Here is a 19617-nt window from a genome sequence, read left to right on the forward strand (position 1 = left end):
ACAATGCCAATAGCTCAAACTTGTTCTTTAAGAATCTTTGCATAAATTTGGGTTCCAGAGTAGCATGATGCTCGCCGAAAAGCGCTTTGACGCATGGTCAGTGGTAGGAAGCGCTATATAAATACGATGCTGAAATGTGGGGGCAGTGCCCTTCCCGGTTTCGTTCAGCTTTTATGTAGACTTTAGAAAATTGTCTCGTGAGGTAAATCCTGCGCGCATCTTCCGATGTAAACCTCCGAGTTGAATTACTGGAACTCGAAGAAACCCATGCCTGCTACTGTTGTAAAGCGCTCAGAGCCTTTGATATCTTTGGCTCATGTTCGCGCTACATAAAATTGAACATAAATGGAAAATAAATCTGTGTTTTGTAGCCCCATGGTGTTAGCACATCGGATAAGGAAGCTTTTGAACTGTACAGCGGAAACAATAGTGTTCCTGGGACAAGGTATCTTTTAGGGCTTTGGTGGAATGTGTTCTCTGGCCCGATTCATGCAGGGGAAAAAGCAGGGTAGATATGTTCTTCCACACCATGGACAGTCTATTGCCTTGTAAGGTTGGAGCCCCGAAAACTAGCTCAGAGGCGCCGCGGGGTCTGAAGCTGCAATGACATGCTGCCTTAAAGACACCTCTCATTCAGTTCTCTAAACACGCCCGGGGCACCCCCCTCCACCCTCTCAATCTGCGCGGGGGAGCCGGTCGTGTGGCTGTAAAGAGAGTTAACGCCACTTGTCAGTGTCCTCTGGGGCAGAATAGGCGCTTTGTCTGCGCCCTGGCAGAGGGCTCGTCGTCTGGCGAGCGGCCCCGCCACCCCCAGATTGGCATGCTAATGCAGGCTAACAACAAGCATTCCCATAGCCAATAGGACTCGCATTAGGAAAGTGTAAGCTATTGGCTTTGTAAATAACAATGATATTAATTTATATATTTTCATTGCCAACACATTAAAAAAATTATTGTCATTTACAATACCAATAGCCCACACTTTCCTAATGCGAGACCTATTGGCAACGCCAGTGCTTGTTTGTTTACAGGGTCCAACGCGTGCATTTTTAGGAGAGTGACATCACGTGCCAGGCCAGCACTCACAGACCTTGAAGACCTTCCCCATGTCTACTCGTTCCTAAGCGCTCTCTCTCTTCATCGCTTCATCTCTTCTGGTTCCCACTCCCAGGGCCCTGTTCCCCTTCAAACAAGGTCTTTTGTCTTCATCTCGGAGTATCATTTTCTATATTTTTGCGTCGGTGTATATGTAGGCCTGCAAATGATGTCTGCCTTTGTATGTTTCGGTCTCTTAGTCTGTCTGTTAACTCACGAGTGGCTATCGGTTTGTCTGCCTTATCTATCAACTGGTTTTTCTCACTATTTGTCTTTACCCGTTTGTGTCGGTTTGTCTTCTAATTGTCTGACCACCATTTTGCCTGTCTACCTACTTTCCTTTACAGAGCTAATTAAGCAGTATTAGCTTTGAGGTCCCGTAAGAAAATAGCAAGGAGCGTGAAACTGACATCGTCATGCTATCTAGATCACCCCTCGATATATTGTCTGGATTATGTTGGGCTGTAAAGCACAGTGCGATTCCATGCACTTTCTGCATCTTGGTGGTAGTATGTCTGATAGTTGCTGGTATGTGTCTGATTAAGAGTCAGGCGAAGGTGCTGCAGAGGCGACGTTCACATCAGATTATGAGGCATATTCGGATGCACCATCTACCTTGCAGGCAGACTACTTGCCAGAAACCCCCCAAAAAAAGGACTTTGTGAAGTACAGATCAGAATGGGAACTTATACACCACAACATCCGGAAGTTGTCAGACGATGTGTACAAGGCTAAGTGCATCCTGTGTGATAAAGACTTTTTAATTGCCCACAGAGGAGAGCGGGATATCAAAATGCATGAGGCAGGAGCAAAACATAAGAAAAATGTCTCGGTCAAAGATGGCAACAACTTCATCACACCTGCAACCAAGCTTCCAGCCAGAATTAGCTAAAGTAAGCAATTGCTGGCTTCGTCATATAATGTGCCATAGGTTGTATGTAATTTATGTACACACTTCTTGCTTTGTCACACTCTAAGAGTCCCACATTGATTATGCGAGCCATCTTGCAATTTTCTTTTACTCTTTAAATGTGCAGCAGTGTTTACCATGTCAGATTGCATTTAACATTTTTCTCACTCTGTTTTTATTAAGAACACATTATAATGGTTTTTGGTTTAGCAGCTGACACTTTAGTTTAAATTTGCTGCTCTACGGCCAATTGTGGCTACTATTTTCTTCACCAATGGAGACTTTGTGTGTTGCTTATACCTTTGTATTTTATTTTAGGTCACAGCTGCAGAGGTGACTCTGGTGAACCATGCTATGAAGCATCAACTCCTACCACTCCCTGGATTGTGGCTTTAAGGTATCCAAAGTCATTTATTCTGGTTCCTCCATTGAGATGAAAGCATCCTGTGGCTGCACAAAGGCATCAAATATCTCTACGAATGGGCTTGGACCTCTATTGTTGCAGCAAGCATATGAAGACTTAAAAGATGGATGTTTTTCAGTTTGCAGTGATGCCTCAAACAAAGGAAACATTAAAAGTATATCCACTTTTGTTGCAGCACTTTCATTTCACTTCCGGTATAACCTACTCTCTGCTGGATTTCTATGAGGATGTAGCGGAGACTGCTATAGATATTGCACAGCAGATTACAATAAAATTAGAAGAGCATGGGATCGAAATTGTAGCACGTCGCTGCATACTGTGGAGGCAACGCAAGTATCAACTACGGACGACATCATTCTGTATTTCAGCTTTTGAAGGGAGCAAATTACATTCTTCCTGCAAACTGTCCTCTCCACATCCTACACAACTGTGCTAAACAAGCCAATAATGGATGTAGAATTCTTTATTCTAAAAGTTTACAGCCATTTCTCTCCTTCAACTAAGCAAACATGGGAGTTGAAAGAATATTTTCCTTTTGTGGACCTAGAGTGGCAGCCTTTGTTTTGGCACGTCACAACATGGTGGCTCACTTTGTTCCCAGCCATCGAAAGACTGTTGAAGTGCTGTGCAGAACTGAAACCTTACTTCCTTTCCCTTGGCAAGAAAAAAACACCCAGAGCAATATGAGATTTTCTAGGACTTGAAAGTGGGGAGGCCACCATGTCATAAGGCAAAGCTTACCTTTTCTTTGATCATGACATTTTGGTAATTTTCAACACGCCTATCCTCCTGCTTGAGAAGGATGAGCTGAGCGCCCCAGAGATACCGGGCATTTTCTGAATATTGGAGAACAACTTAAAGGACAGAGTGGAAAATAAGTTCTTTGGTTTCCAAGGGCCAAATTATTTAATTTCGCATGATTCAGAGTTGAGCGCAAGCACGCAGAGCACTTTAGACATTTTTGGAGCACCCTTAATGTATATAGAAAAATGTTTATTTTTTTGGCAAGTCATTATTTGTCACCATTAGAACCACGATGCTTAAAAGAAATGCTCATTTTTTAGCAGCTCTGCAAAGCTGCCGATGCGGTTAATTTGACCCATCTTCTGGAACTGAGGAACTTATTTAACTAATACAGTATAATTGCTCCTGCTTCGCGAGCTGCGTCAGGCACCAACTGGTCATGTGTGCAGAAATGGCTGAATGTTTTGTCAAAGTTGCCTTGCGATGCTCCTAACATGAAAACAAAATCATGTCATTTATACTTAGCTTGCTAGGCGGCAATGCACCTACTGAGAGGATTTTTTTCAATTGAAGTTTACCTGGACTGAAACACTAAATAGGTGTGATGTTGAGCTGGTTAAGGCAGAATTGCAGATCCAGGTGAACATGAAGCATTCATGCGCATATTTCTATCATTTTTCTCTTCGGAAACAAAGAACTTCTAAAGTGCGTTAGTTCTGAGAAAAAGTACAAGTTCAAAAACCAGCACTAAAACAAATACTGCTGCAGTTTGTGAGTCTATGTACTAGCAGTCATATTAAGGAGGCAAAACCTTGTTACTTACATCAATGGTCAAATTTTATTTGGTGTGCTGAACTGCTTTTTAACCCAATATAAACTTACTTTGACCTGTACTTATGTTTGCTGTCCATTTTCCTATTTATATACTATTGTGCGAGCTCCGTGGTATGTGTGTAAAACATACCCTTTGTCCTGATTTTTGACCCTTTGTCCTAAATTTTGACACTCACCATCCTGAATTTACACCTGTGCCAGTTGGTCACCCTACGGCTGCCGGATTTTTCGCTCGGGCGCCAGATCTAGTTGTTAGCTGCCATCTTGTCAGCCGCACCCCCTTTCATCTATGTTTTCTCTCAAGTATGCACTTTAGAAACCAGTTCTCAACTGGTACTTGCTAGAAGGAGCTGCAAATAAGACACTGGAAGATCACTGAGCAAACTATAAACAGGTGTCCTTTTTTAAAATTTATTTTTATTGTTATGTAAACCATCGTTTGAAACATGTCCGATACGAAATTGCGTTTTGGAAAAACAAAACATGTACAATATACGGCAAGATGAAGTTGGGGTCGTGGGGATCTCTTTTTAATGAGTTACAGTGAAAACAGATCTTAGGTGTGAAGAGAAAAATCAAGTTATAGTAATAAGTGTAGAAAAGTTTATGGCCACCTGCAGGTAAACAACGTCTAAATCTCAGCATTAAGTTGAGACCAAATTTTAAAGGTGAAGTCAATGGTTCCAACAACATGTCCTACCCACAATGTATCTACAATCAAAAGAAGCCGGTTTGGCTTCAACACCCTAGAACCCCTCCAGACTCATTGGCATATTGAGGCTCAAACTGAATTATTGCAATAATAGTCATTATCAGTGAATGCAACATATCTGTAGCATTCAGAATTTTATTCACCTTCTGACTTCTGGAACTGGCTCGAAGTACAGACATAACTGCTTCACCTGTCCTAGCACATTTCATTGTCAGACTGGTCTACCAGTCTGAAAAAACAGACCACCAGAGAAGACACCTGCTAGGTCTATGGTTACCGAATGAAGTGCCAAACCCTATCAGTTCTAGCTAATCGTGTGAGCAGACCAAGACACAGCAAGCAAAACAAATATTGGAGGACAACACCTAGAAACGAAAACACCCTGAGCAACACAGTTCATCTTTCCACGGAGGCTTGGACCCCACTACAAAGATATCCTTCATCAAGAAATAAGGAGCACAGCAATCAACACGAGCGTGGAGTATTGCATCAAACATGCTCAGGGTGAAATGTTTGCTGTCTGATTATTTTTTCAGGGTCTTCAAATTAAGGTTCTAGAGTTCAGTAAACACAAAATCAGAGGAGTGCCTCCTATAAAAACGACTAGGCTGATTCCTAGACCAAGATTTACTCAGAAAAAGTGAGAGAAATGTAACTGTTTATACTCATTTAAACACCAAAATGAACAAGAAAATATTTATGTACGTCTCAAAAATGTCGATGTTACTCTATCCCCCACTTTCCCCAACCACAGATTGCCTCAGTTTTAATTTTGTGGCTTCTCACCTCTGCAAGAAACAGAAATAATTCACGATTTCAACCCTGTCCCCAGTCCTCTTTGATTTCATGAGCAAAAGTGAGTGTGACCACAAACAATCTTCTGTGCCAGTTGGACTATTTTCATGGGTGCTGCCCTTCTTTCCCCCCACAGGGGTGACTTGTTACATGGAACACTTAATCAGATTTCTCCTTCTCCTTCATATGCAAGAAGACAATGCTGAAGAGGAAAAGGCCGACCATCATGGAGAAGGCACTGGCATAGTAAGGGAAGGCAGATGGGATGAAGCGTTCATACTGGGTGTGCTGCAGTGGACGTACCGACACCTGAGGGGGACGGGAGAAGGGGGACAGGTGAGAAATAAAATAAATCATAAATTTATACACAAACAAATGCTTCGTTAAAGAAAGTTGTGATGAAGAAAGAGTATGTACTACTTCAACAGTATAGAAGGTAGAGACACACCTAAAAGAAATGCACAAACCCTTGGACAAGTTAGAAGAAAGAAAAAAAAAAAAAGAATGCATGACCCTCAGGATAAATGGCCACAGCATCTTAAAAATAATACTCAAAAGATACCGACCAGGATGGGTAAGGAGATCAATGGCAAATATCATGCTCATCTCCCGCAGTATCAGTAAGGAAAATGCTACTTACAGTATGCATCTGTTCTTGGCATGTAGGGCATTCATATCTTAGCATAGATCGCCACCTAGTGTTTAGTCCGGATGTTTGCACTTTGGTGTCCTGGAAGAGTCTTCCAAGTATCACGAGATAGGTGACTCCTCCCCTGGACTACAGTGCGCATGGGCTTCTTCTCCATCCTCCGATTGTTTTTCACCATTGTGGCAAAGATTGAGTACAGAAAAGTAAGAGATGACCATGTAAATGTATGTAGAAGGAATTACTGCAGCTGTGACAGGCACCGGGGAGGAGAGTGGGCGATATGAATGCCAGCAGCCCTACATGCCAAAAACAGATGCATACTGGTAAGTAGCATTTTCCGTTCGAGGCATGTGGGCTGCTGAATTGTTATCTTAGCATAGACTGTATAGCAGTATCTCCTCTAGCGGTGGTCACCTGTACCAGCTGCAGCAGTTTGAAAAAGAGTTCGGAGGACAGCCTGGCCTACAGCAGCTTGCTGCTTTGCTTGCACATCTACACAGTAGTGTCGAATGAAAGTGTGTATGGTAGACCATGTAGCTGCCCTACATATGTCTTCTAGTGGAATATTTCCTAGGAAAACCATGGATGCCCCAATTTTGCGCGTTGAGTGGGATTTTGGGGGGACTGTTAGAGTGCGCTTAGCCTTTTGATAGCATATCTGAAATGCATTTAACTACCAATCTGGCTATCCCTGTTTTTGAAATGGGGTTACCCTTATGTTGTGGTGAAAAGCGACAAATAGTTGTTTTGTCTTTCTGAATGATTTAGTTCTGTCAACGTAATATAGCAGAGCCCTTTTTACATCTAGTGTGTGTAGGGCTCTTTCAGCCACTGACTGCGGGTTTTGGAAGAAAACTGGCAAGTCTATTGACAGATTGATGTGGATATAACTTTCGGCATAAACATGGGGTTAGTACGAAGCACTACCTTATTGTGGTGTATCTGCATGAAAGGTTCTTGAATGGTTAGTGCTTGTAGCTCACTCACTCGCCTGAGGGAGGTAATGGCTATTAAAAAAATGCCACCTTCCATGTTAAGAATTGTAATTCACATGAATGGAGTGGTTCGAAAGGTGGCCCCATAAGTCTGGTAAGTACTACGTTTAAGTTCCAGACAGGCGCAGGTAGATGTTTTGGAGGGATAATTCTTTTAAGTCCTTCCATAAAAGCTTTGATAGGTGGTATTCTGAACAGGGACACGTGTTGTCTGTTTTGGAGATATGCTGCTATAGCAGCAAGGTGTAGCCTTATGGAAGAGTATGCTAGATTGCATCTTTGCAGATGTAACAAGTAACAGATTATGTTTTGGATGGAGGCATCTAATGGATTGATTTGGTTATTATTGCAGTAAATTACAATTTTTTCCATTTAGCTGTGTAGCATGCTCTAGTAGTTGGACGTCTTGCTTCCTTGAGAATGTTCATACAGTCTGGAAGCAAGTTAAGATATCCGAACTCTAAGACTTCAGGAGCCAAATCGCTAGGTTCATTTGACTGGGATCTGGGTGCCTGATTTCTCCATGGTTCTGAGTTAGTAGCTGTGGCGATAGTCGCAGTCTTTGGTGGGGAACTACTGAGAGTTCTAGGAGCGTCGTGTACCATGGCGGTCTTGCCCATGTGGGAGCAACCAGGATCATTGTGAGTGACTGTTGCCTTAGTTTGCGTGCTACCAATGGAATCAGTGGTGTTGGTGGAAAAGCGTACGCAAATCTGCCTGACCAGTTCATCCATATCGCATTGCCTTGTGACAACGGGTGTGGAAACCTGGCGGCAAAGGACTGGCATTTTGAGTTTTCTTTTGTGGCAAACAGACCTATTTCTGGATGTCCCCACTTTTGGAAGAATGGTTGAGAACTTGAGGGTGAATCTCCCATTCGTGTATCTGTTGGCAGTGTCTGCTTAGTAGATCTGCAATCTGATTCTCTATTCCTGGGAGGTTTTCTGCCAGGAGAAAGATGTTTTGGGGAATTGCCCACCTCCATAAGCTCTGTGCTAGGTGAGTCAGTTGCGGAGAGTGTGTCCCTTTCTGTTTCTGGATGTAGTACATGGCTGTCATGTTGTCCGTCCGGATTAACACAGCCTTGTTGTACAAGTATTTCTGGAAGGCTTTCATTGCTAGAAATACTGCTAACAACTCTAAGTGGTTTATATGCAGTGTCTTTTGCTTGACTGTCCAGAGCCCTTGGACTGTGTATTGAAGTAGGTGGGCTCCCCAACCTGTCAGTGATGCGTCCGCTGTTAATACTACTTGTGGAACTGGCTCTTGGAACAGTCTCCCCTTGGAAAGGTTTTGTGGGTTCCACCACTGCAGAGAGTTGCAAGTGCGACTGTCTACCAACACTAGGTCTTTTAGTCGTCCTTGAGCCTGGTTCCACTGCCGTGCTAGGCATTCCTGCAATGGACGCATTTGAAGTCGGGTATGAGGGACAATGAATATGCAGGAGGCCACCATGCCTATGAGCTGCATGAACACCCGAGCTGGCAAGGAGTGTTGTGGCTAAAATTTTTGAATTAGAGACTGCATGTTGGCTATCTTGGCTGGATTTGGATATGCCTTTGCCACTGAGGTATCTATTGTTGCTCCCAGATATTGCTGTATGTGGGAGGGCTGCAGATGTGATTTTGGTTAATTTATGGAAAATCCTAGACTGTGCAGTAGCTGGATTGTCTGAGTTGTATGGTTTGCACACTGTGTGTATGAGTTGGCTTTTATGAGCCAATCGTCCAGGTAGGGAACACATGGAGGTGTGCTGCTATTACTGCCAGGCATTTTGTAAAAACCCTTAGTGCTGTAGTAACCCCGAAGGGGAGAACTTTGACTTGATAGTGGTGACCTATTGTGAACCTGAGGTACTTCCTGTGAGCTGGATATATAGGTACGTGAAAATATGCATCTTTGAGGTCTAATGTAGCGATGAAGTAACAGGAGTACTTGCTGTAGTGATCATATGGAAATCCTCCGAGAGTATGTAATGGTTCAGAGGTCTGAGGTCCAATATTTGTCTGAGGGACCCATATTTTTTGGGAATAAGGTAGTATAGGGAGTATACTCCTGTACCCCGATGTTGAAAAGGGACTGGCTCTACGGCTCCCTTTTCCAGCATGGATGTCACCTCTAGTTGTAACAGCGTGATGTGTTCTTTGGACATTGGACGGTGTTTGGGTGGTATGTTGAGTGGAGTAGAAGTGAGTGCCAGGCAATAACCATACTGGATAATTTGTCTCACCCACCTGTCTGTGGTAATAGAGTTCCAGACTGGTAGGAATTGTGTTATTCTGCCTCCGACTGGTGTTAAGTGGTCTGGAGGGAGTGTGAACAAGTCACTATTTGGTGGCAGTGGAGGCTCTGGTGTTGTTGCCGCCACATCCTCTGCCTTTGTTATTGTTGCCTCTATAACCTCCTCTATTGGAACCCTTATTAAAGGTGCTCTGAGTATAACTTTTGAATGTAGAGGAGGTTTGGGATGTGTTGCCTCTACCTGAGCCTCGAAAGGAGGAGCGGCGAAAGGAACTCCTAGATTGTTGAAACTGAAGTGCTCCCATAGACTTAGCAGTATCAATATCTTTTTTCATCTTTTCCAAGATGGTGTCTACTGCAGGGCCAAACAAGAAATCTTGGATAACTGGCTGGTTGAGGATGGTTGACTGCACTTCATTCTTAAATCCGGAAATGGGTAGCCATGCATGCAGGCGTAGTAGCACGCAAGTATTGATTAACCTGGCTTCTGTGTCAGCTGCGTCAAGTGCACATTTAATGGAAGCATTTGTGATGAACTTGCCTTCCTGTATGAGGTAGTTAGCTTTAGTTTTAAAAGGTTCTGGCAGGTGTTGTAGTAAACCCTCCAGTTGGTCATAATGTGCTCTATCGTAGCATGCTAATAGAGCCTGTGTGCTTGCAATTCTCCAAGTGTTTGCTGCTTGGGATGCCACTCTTTTGTCTGAGGCTTCTAATATCTTTGACTCCTTGTCAGGAGGAGCATCTCCTGTTGTCTGTGAATTAGCTCGCTTTCGAGCGTTTGATACAACTAGTGAGTCTAAAGGTAACTGTGACCCAATATAAGAAGGGTCTGTAGGGGCTGCCTTATACTTCTTCTCAATTCTGGGATGGAGGACACGCGCTCTGGCTGGGTCTTTGAATATGTCTGGCATGTGTTTTAGTACCCCTTTTAACATAAGAAACGTACGTACATTGTTTGCTGATGTTGGAAAAGTATCAAATAGGAAGTCCTCTTCTATTGGGTCAGTGTGCATGTCTCCATTATGATATTTAGCCTCCCTATCCACCAGTTGGTTAAAGACAATGGTGTGGTCAGTAGGCAACGGCTTTGTAGGATATGTAGAGGTGTCAGGGATGGGTTGTGGGTCGTATGTATCATAAGGATCATTCTGGTCATCCCATGTGTTATCCTGTATATCTTGATCCTCAGGTTCTACAAAATTATCTTGAGGATCTTCTATGTTTTCTGTCTCATCATAACCGGATGTAGGAGAGTAAGGCACAAAAGGCATGTTAGGATAGAAAGGAGGAGGAGTGAAAGGCCTTGAAGGTGATGTTCCCAAGTCTTTTTTCTTTGGAGGGCCAGGGGAAGAAGTGTCAGTGTCCAATGGTCTCTTCTTCCTGTGGTAAACTGTTACTCGTGCGGTTTCAGGGTCTATATACAGTTTAGGTTGTTCCTCGCTCTCTGGATCAGGATGGAAGAGTTCTTCCTCAACTGTCCGTGGTTTCGGCGTCGATTATTTTGGCTTGGTCACTTGTTTGTGGTAAGTCTTTGGCTCGACGGCCTTCGGCTGTGGAGCTTTTTTTCGACTAGACTGCTGTTTTTGGGTCGGTGACCTTTTTCAGGTCGGCGATTCCCTTTTGTTTGAAGTCTTTCGTTGGCTTTACTGCCTTTTTTGGTTCGACGACCTTCTTTGGTTCGAAGACCTTTTTTGATAGACCGCTTCTTCGGGTCGATAATCTTTTTTGGATCGATTTGTGTTTTCGGTTCGATGACCTTTTTCGGATCGACCGATTTTTTCGCAGACTCAACTGCCTTCTTCGGGGCAACAGGATTTTTAGTGTGACCTGCTTTTTGGAGGTCGACACTGTTTTTCATCTCAACGGCCTTTGTCGGGTCGACTATTCTTTTGGGATCGACAACCCTTTTTGTCTCGACGCCCTTTTTTGTATCGACGATTTTTTTCAGGTCCTTTCCATCGGCAGCAGGCCCACGTGGCGTAATAAAGGCCCAACGGCCCGCATCGACGACCGGATCGAGATGGAAAGTCTTTACGAGTCAATGGGTACCGAACAAGAACAATACCGTCGAGGTAGAAGGCCTTTTGGCCTTAGAAAGTTGAAAACTTTGGTTCCGAAGTTGGAGTTGAGGAATAACATCCGAACCCAATGGCGGAAAAAAACAACATGAGGATGGAGAAGATGCCCATGCGCACTGTAGTCCAGGGGAGGAGTCACCTATCTCATGATACTTCGAAGACTCTTCCAGGACAACAAAGTGCAAACATCCGGACCCAACACTAGGCAGCGATCTATGCTAAGATATGAATTCAGCAGCCGACATGCCTCGAACATTAAGATTAGGAGGTGCAGGGGTCAGTCTCTGGAATTCTCTCCCAGACTACATTCAGCAGGAATATGATCGCTAAAAACACCTGAAAGCAGTTACTCGGGGAAAGGTATTATCTATAAACACTTTAATATGAATACCTTACAGTCCACACTGACTACTACCTGCACCGAGATGCAGATTGTGTAGAGAATTAATCTTGGTTTAAGAGAAGGGCGAAGTGGTGGTTAAGGACTGAAAGCAGCATTACTGGGAGAAGAAGCAGAGTAAATGGGGTAAACAAGAATGTTTACTCCAATATGTAAATGAAACAAACAGAGGGAGTAAGTAACTCACACATACACAAATGCAGCCATTGCATTACCTGCGTTGAAGAGTATAGATGTGTGTATCCCAGTCTGTTGTAATCCACCTTAAATTGGAACACACCATACACATCAGGCAGAGTGAACTGGACGCTGTATTTGCCCCCTAGAAGAGAAGATGTGTTTGTTACAAAGAAAAATAAGACTAGTGATAGTGAAGCTCCTTCGGAGAGTGTCCAACCTCCTTCCAAATGACTATTTAGCCACTAAGCACCTTCAACAGACCACTGGAGAGAGCATATCCTGCAGAAGGAAAGCCTTAAGCTGCAGGTAGTGACATTCTTCCAGCCAAAATGTAACCTGGTAATGTTACACGAGGGCGCTTGGATTAATGATTAAGGCTGCTGGGCATGACTTACTAGGTTGACACTACCAATGTCAAATGGGGCAGAAACACATTTTGTAGTCACATGCTACTCAAGTCACCAACGGGCCATATAAAACACAAATTCCTGACCTTGATTATTCCTAGGTTTATTGCCTCCAATAGCCGTGGGACAGAGCAGGTCCATCACAAGAATCCAATTCTTTTGCCACAAACAAAAGATGGGAAATATTAGAAACTATGCAGTGGATTCAAAAGATAATTGTTTTCTGCCCCTTCTTTCCCTTCCACGCTGGTTCAGGCTCACCATGGCAAAAGTAAGGCCTGGAAAGTACTCTATTTCTTTTTTTTTAATGGGGGGCTATGGGGGACTAATCTTTTATCCCTGCCTATATCATCAACACTACCGACTTTCACAGGATTCTAAATATTGAGCCATTAGCTGAATGCTTCGGCATATGTTTAAAAAGCCCCTTTGAACTGGACCCTGCAGGTGGTGATGGTCAGCTAACTGGATTTAGGACTATGATTTGGTGGCTAGAGGTGGTCAAGGCGTATGAGTGAGGGGTAGGAGGGGAACGTGCAGAATATTTTCGAAAGTGGAACCGCTATGGATTAAGTGCTCAAAAGAAGTGAACTGCAAAGCAAGTAGACCCACCATTTTTCTTCAGGAAGGTTCTGACAAAGGGATCAATGCGGACAAATTCCAGTTGAATATCATCGCCATCAAAGGGAATCCATTTGCCATTGGAGAGCTTTTCAATCACAATGCTGTACTCCTGCAAGAGGAAATAGAACAGTCCAAAACATTAAAATACTGATAAAAATCAATGCAACGATCATAAACAGATTTGTATCAAGTGACAAAACTAGGCAAATAACATAACCAGCAAGAAAATTAGGAATCTGCAAAAATACAAAGCAATCATTCAAGTCTTGGAAATTTGAAGACTGACATTTTACATTGAAACAAACAGACCACATAGAGAACCAGGGTAAAAAGGCAGAGATCGCAATGATTAGGATTTGGTCTCAAGAATGTAAAGGAAACAGTAGGTAGGAATTTAGGTGCAATGGCAGAAGACTTTGGGCACAGCAACAGGTAGGCACTAAAACTTTTTTTGTTTGGAATAAATTGAAAATTATATTTTAAGAATTATATTAATGCCGAACTGTAATGGAACAAATGAGTTATCTTGGCCAGTACATTTTTTTAGTAGAGCAAACTTTGCTCCCCAAACAGATCAATAATAATAATAATAATAATAGGAGTTTTATAAAGCGCCTGGTTACGCCAACGGCGTGTCCCCGCGCTAGGTGACAATGACAAACCCTATCGTGGTCAAACAGTTTTAGCACAAATCTACTTAACTAGCATCCAAGAATAAATGCGGCTTCTCTTTCAGCTAAGTTTGAGTAATATCACGGAGCCGGAGACCCAGAAATCATGGAAAAGGAAAGGTGTAACTTGGCATCGGTGTGGGCCCCATTTATAAAGCATGCATAAAAAAAACAAAATCGACTTTAATTCAACAAGGACTAAACGGCAAGTTAGACACTGAGTAAGCCAGAAATTGGTTACATGGGGGGGGGGGGGGGAGAAGAAGGGGGGGGGGGGGACTTTTGCTGAGCAAAGTCCAAGCCCCTATGTGCATGAGACTGCTGGAATGAATGTGGGCATTCAGTATGTGCCAGTAAGAATGGATAGATTCCCATGGTTTTAAAACTGCAATCCAAGCTTGAAGGGAGAAAAGGTCTGCTGCACAATGCATTTCGGGCTGATTTCATGATTATATAAATGACTATACAAAAGGTACCAATGCATACAAAAAGCAAGAATTATGCCTTCGACTTGCTAGTGGCAATGAGCAAGGTCCGTATCAAAACTAAGAATGCTCATTTACAAATGCATAATTTCATATTCTTAGTTGACATGCTGAAGTGTAGCGACAAAGTAGAGCATCATTCTAGTCCGCCAACAACACCAATACATTTCCCACCTAGGCCACACTAATTCAACATTCATCAACTCAGACAGGATGTGGCGCACTGCCCATCCAATAATGTGCTTTGGTACCTTGTCAGAGGTAAAAGCGCTAAATAAAAGCAAGTACAACATAAAACAGCAGCACTGGCATTTCAGTTTAATAAAAAAAAGTGATTTACTTCAAGGTCAAATTCTCTGCTAAAAGTGCAAAACTGGTTATATTGTAAAAGTAAACTTCTTGCTATGCTGAGAAAATGTCAACAACAAGTTATGATTTTTACGATGCCAACAAACTGAACTTGGTATTGTGATGTTTGGATCAGGCATGCTTTTGTGATACTCTACAAAAAAATGATACTACAAAGTTGTTTCATTTGACTCTTAGTAGGCCACCTTGAAGATTGAGTAAAGGCAATGCTTGGGGAAAATGTGCCTATGATTAAGGAACAAGAAAACATATGGTGGTCAATTTATTCTGTATTCTTACTGCAGGGATGGGAGTGACAAGCTGTAAGAACCCTCTCAATCTCCAGTTTTGATACCCTGTACATTTGCCACCCTCCCCAAGATGGTCTCTCAAGGCACTATTACAGCACTGTGGTGCTGCTGAAATACTCAGATGAAGACCATACTAAGAAAAATTAACCTTCATTAGCGCACGGTTTCACGGAGCATATGACAAAGCAGATTGCATCGCTCTGTGTACAGGACGGCAAATTGTGGACTAGGCAAAAAGAAAAAAACATAATCAAACCAACACAGATTGATACTTCCCATTCTAGGAGCACTCTCGCCTCTTGCACTAGTTTGTCTGCTTCAATAATCTGTCAGTCTATTAAAACGGTATAGTGACTGATCGACCTTGACCTTTTTCCCTCCGACATCCCAATTTTAGTGTCAGATATTGGTGGAAATCTTACCACAAGGTCAGTGACTGTATAGGCATTGGGTGGGGATTTCTCCCCTACGCGGTGGTGGGACACTGCCCCTACTCGTAGCACTCCCTCCTCTTTGAACACCCAGCGAGAAATGGCTAAAGCCAGATCATGGTTTCCGGTCCGGTCATGCCTGAAATCCAAGAGATAAGAAAATATATAAGTAAACAAAATATTTTCCAGGATTAGCCCTGCAAAAGCCTAAACTCTGCACACACCTGCTCAGAACTACTGTCGTACTTGACAAAAGCCTTTACAGAAAGGCAAAAGAAATACAATTTTCACACAAGATGAAATAGTTGATATGCAATCAAGAAACACATTTATTTATTTATTTTGAAAGTTTTATATAGCGCGAACAGGATCTTTGCAGATATCAGAGCGCTTTACACGGCTGGGAATGCCAGCAAGAGAGTGGGGTTACACATAAGTAGTACAGCACATCAATAATACAAATATAACAGTTAAATGTGTGCATAGATTGTCAGTAGCATCAATAATACAGGTGAGATACATATTCATGGAGTTCGAACAGCGAGTTAAATGTGTGCGTAGATAGTTAGCAGCGACAATAATTCAGGTGAAATACATAGTCATAGAGTTCGAACAAAGTAATACAGGTCGGAGTAGGGTCTTTCCAAATCCACGCTAATAGGTCAAGTGTATTTGGCCATAAAAATGGCTTTTACTTCTTTCTTAAAAAGTGTGAAGGAGGAGATGAGCCTGGTTTCAGGAGGGAGTGAGTTCCAGATCCTGGGTGCCATTCCTGAGAAAGAGCGTTTATAGGTTTTTACCTTCCGGAATCTTCGAGGTTTTAGCAGAAGATTGTCTGTGCCTCTAGTGTTTCTAGAGCCGCCAGAGATTGACAGCTTCTGAGTGAGGTATCCGGGAGAGCTCAGATGTAGAGCCTTGTGTGTCATGCAGGCTATTTTCAAATGTATTCTGGCTTCAAAAGCCAGCCAGTCCAGTGTTTTCAGATCAGGTGTGATGTGCGAGTGTTTTTTTGATCCAGTGATGAGTCTGGCTGCAGCGTTTAGAGAGGCTCTTAGGGGTGCGGTGCTGGTTAACGGGAGACCGCAGAGGGCGGTGCTGCCGTATTCAATTCGCGGGATTACTAAAGCTTGTACTGCAGTTTGGAAGTCTTTGGCCGGTAGGAAGGGTTTAAGTTTCCTCAGTGTATTGATTTGGAAGTTCGCTCCCTTAGTGGCCTTGCTGATATGATGCTGCATGTTAAGGTTGGAGTCGAGGGTTATGCCTAAAGATTTCGCTGAGTCCACTATGATGGGTTGGACATTGAGTGCCGTTAACTGTTTAAGCCAGGTTTGCGTGATGGGGATCTTCGCGGGAGGTGCGATCAGCAGGAATTCTGTTTTCAGAGCATTGAGTTTGAGATGATTATCAACAAGCCAGGATTGGGTGCTTCTAATCGTAGAGTTCAGTAGTAAAATGTCGTTGGGGGATTGTAATTTGAGATATAGTTGGGTGTCATCTGCGTACATGTGAAAAAGTACATTGGATGCTTGAAGCAAGGTGGTGAGAGGTTCCATAACTAGGTTGAACAGGGTTGGTGATAGGGAAGATCCTTGGGGGACGCCTAACGACACAGGTATTGGAGAGGACATCAGGTTGTTACTCTTGAATTTCTGCGACCTGTTGTGTAAAAAGGAGGTGAACCACTTGAGAACAGTCCCAGAAAGACCCATTCTTGTGCTCAGAAGATCGAGTAACTTCTCATGTTTGACAGTGTCGAATGCCGAAGAGAGATCAAGCAGGATGAGGAGGCAGGTATCACCGTGATCTAGGATTTGAAGGGCGTCATCAATTATGTGAGTCATAGCAGTTTCAGTGCTGTGTCCTGCTCGGAAGCCTGATTGATGCGGGTTGAGGAGATCAAACAGGTCGATATGTTTAGTCAGTTGTAGTTGAACGCATTTTTCCAATAATTTGGCGAGAGTGGGAATATTGGTAATGGGACGGTAGTTGTTTAGGTCGGATGGGTCGGCAGTAGGTTTCTTTAGCAAAGGTGTAACTTGTCCAACTTTGAGGGAGTCAGGGATGGTTCCTTCTTAGAGCGAGCTGTTGATGATTTTAGTCCAGAGAGGAAGGAGCAGTGGGATGAAGTCTTTGACAGCGTTAGCAGGGAGGGGATCCGTGAGGTGATTGGAAGGTTTCACGGTGTTGAGCAATTTGCCTATTTCTTCTTCGGAGTAGGTTTCAAAGGTTGACCATGTTGCATTGTTTTTAGGTTCGGTGGGTGTTATGCAGTTGAGTGTGTTGTGGAGTCTTGCGTCAGCGCGGAGATCATTCTTTATGTTGTCAGTTTTTTGGGTAAAGAAAGTGGCGAAGTCTTCACAGGAGGGTGCTTCGTGCAAGGTACTGAGAGGTTGGGATTGTTCCTTGGCTTGTGTTTTGATTAACTCAAAAGTTTTCTAGGGCGATTTTTTAATTGGTCGAGCTGGAGGCTGAAGAAGTTTGCTTTAGAGCGCTTTATTTTCCTGAAGTAGGCGTTTCTCTTTTTCTTCAGGGTTTTCAGGTGTAGTGCAGAGGGAGCTGTCCTCCAGGTGCGCTCTGCCAACCTCATGGCTCGTCTATCTTCATTGAGACTCCCGTCGTACCATGGGTTGGAGATTTTAGCGGAGACTCTTTTTAGCTGCATGGGAGCAGCCTCATTAATTATTGAGGTCACGGCGCTAAGATAGTGGTCAGTCAGGGATTGGACATCTGTAGCGCCAGTAGGGGGGAGTAGGAGGTCGCGACTGTTCGGGGGTAAGGATAGTGGGTTGAGTTTTTTCAGGTCTCTTTTCCAGACTTTAGTTCTGGTGGGTTGAACCGAATTGAGTTTGACTTTTTCATTGATGTGAAATGTAACCATATGATGATCTGACCAGTCACAGGGTTGAATAGTCTCAAGTTGAGTAGCGCCCTCTTTGGCGATGATAAGGTCAAGGATAGAGCCTTTCTCGTGGGTCGGGCTGTTACATAATTGTGTGAGGTCCAGTGCGCTGAGGAAGCTTTTAAGACTATTTACCACCGCATCGTTAAGATCGTTCCAATGGAGGTTGAAGTCACCCAGGTATATTTGGGTGAGCTGTCGTCCTGCGTTGGTTAAAATCAGGTCCATCATTTGTTGGGCGAAGATGAGGTGGTCTCTGGGAGGGTGGTAAATGCCATGAAGAGAGCATATTGATTTGCCATCACTGATGATATCGAGGCAGATGTATTCGTAGGAAGTTGGGGAGGGTAGGGGCGGCATGGAAGCTGTCAGAACAGAAAGGCTGTTCCTGTATATGCATGCGATACCGCCACCTATCTTGCCAGACCTGTCAAGCCTAACGATGTGGTAGTTAGGGGGAACCAGAATGTCCATTATAGGTGTAGAGGATTCGGTTAACCAGGTTTCAGTCAGGATGATAAGGTCAAGGTCCAATCTTAGGATGAGATCAGCGATGGCGGAGGAGTGTTTAGAAGCCGATCTGCAGTTTAGGAGAGTGCATTTGAGACTGGGTGGGTCTGGAGAGGATGAGGGTACTAGAGAGAGGGGGACTTTTCTAAGGTTATTTGGGACGGATATTCTGTTGTTGAGAGTGGAGGATCTACGGGGATTTGAGTGTATTGTGGGGATGGGGAAGTGCGAGGCAGTTGTGAGGTTTAGGGGAGCTTGGTCGTAGGAGCGGAGGAGGGAGAGGGTGTCGAGGTCCGAGAGAGGGTTGCATGTACGAAGGGGGCGGTTGTTGCGATTGTGGGCGGGGATTGCGGTCCAGTGAGTGCGGCGGTTGTGCTTGTTGCGATTGTGGGCATGGATCGCGGTCCGGTGTGAGGGACTTGGCTTAGGAGCGTCGTCGGGACGGGAGGGTAGCAGGTTGAGAGGGGGGGTGGTGGTGAGTGAGGCGAATCTAGGGGGTGTGGTGAGCAACTCTTTGATGGTGTGCATGTCTTCCTTGATGGTGTGAATTTCTTCTTTGAGTTGTAGGAGGAAGGACATAATCTTGTCTAGCGTGGGAGGAGTATTAGTGCTGGGGGTGGAAGTCATGGTTGGGTGGATGACCTGGGACTTAGCGTGCGGGGGGGGGGTTAGTGTTCATGCAGGGCTCCGTGTTGTCGTCGTGCGGGTTGGTGTTAGGGGGAGAGGGTAAGGGGGCGATGGGAGTGGATGAAGTATGGAGGAGGTTGGAGGCGTGGAGGCGGGGATTCCTGGCAGGTGGAGAGAGCGGGGTGTATGATGGAGTGGAGTGTATGATGGTGGTGAAAGGGGAGCCTGAAGGGAAGTGAGGGCTGAG

The 19617-nt window shown here is 44.0% G+C and overlaps 2 protein-coding genes and 1 pseudogene across 2 annotated transcripts in view; 1 reads left to right on the forward strand and 2 right to left on the reverse strand.

The window, feature by feature from the left end:
• Window positions 1-1606: 1606 nt before the first annotated feature.
• LOC147710884 (uncharacterized) lies at window positions 1607-2865 on the forward strand (annotated as a pseudogene).
• A 1645-nt stretch (window positions 2866-4510) lies between these two features.
• DDOST (dolichyl-diphosphooligosaccharide--protein glycosyltransferase non-catalytic subunit) overlaps window positions 4511-19617 on the reverse strand; it is a 58545-nt gene continuing 43438 nt past the window's right edge. Inside the window, exons 8-11 of the mRNA XM_086921623.1 lie at window positions 15326-15473; window positions 13077-13197; window positions 12093-12199; window positions 4511-5823 (exon numbers count right to left, since the gene is read on the reverse strand). Coding sequence (XP_086777749.1) covers window positions 5674-5823; window positions 12093-12199; window positions 13077-13197; window positions 15326-15473 — 526 coding nt within the window. The 3' untranslated portion in view covers window positions 4511-5673. The remainder of the gene's footprint in view (window positions 5824-12092; window positions 12200-13076; window positions 13198-15325; window positions 15474-19617) is intronic.
• LOC147710886 (uncharacterized) lies at window positions 9311-10981 on the reverse strand. The gene has a single exon (XM_086920070.1). It carries the CDS (start codon window positions 10668-10670, stop codon window positions 9486-9488), a length of 1185 nt encoding a protein of 394 aa, XP_086776196.1. The 5' UTR covers window positions 10671-10981; the 3' UTR covers window positions 9311-9485.

Source organism: Lissotriton vulgaris, chromosome 5 (genome assembly GCF_964263255.1).
Source record: "Lissotriton vulgaris chromosome 5, aLisVul1.2, whole genome shotgun sequence".
NCBI classification, from domain to species: Eukaryota; Metazoa; Chordata; class Amphibia; order Caudata; family Salamandridae; genus Lissotriton; species Lissotriton vulgaris.

What these genes read in the sequence shown, in the direction of transcription:
- LOC147710886 (XM_086920070.1), bottom strand. Translation starts at nt 10,670, where the DNA reads ATGCCTTTTGTGCCTTACTCTCCTACATCCGGTTATGATGAGACAGAA.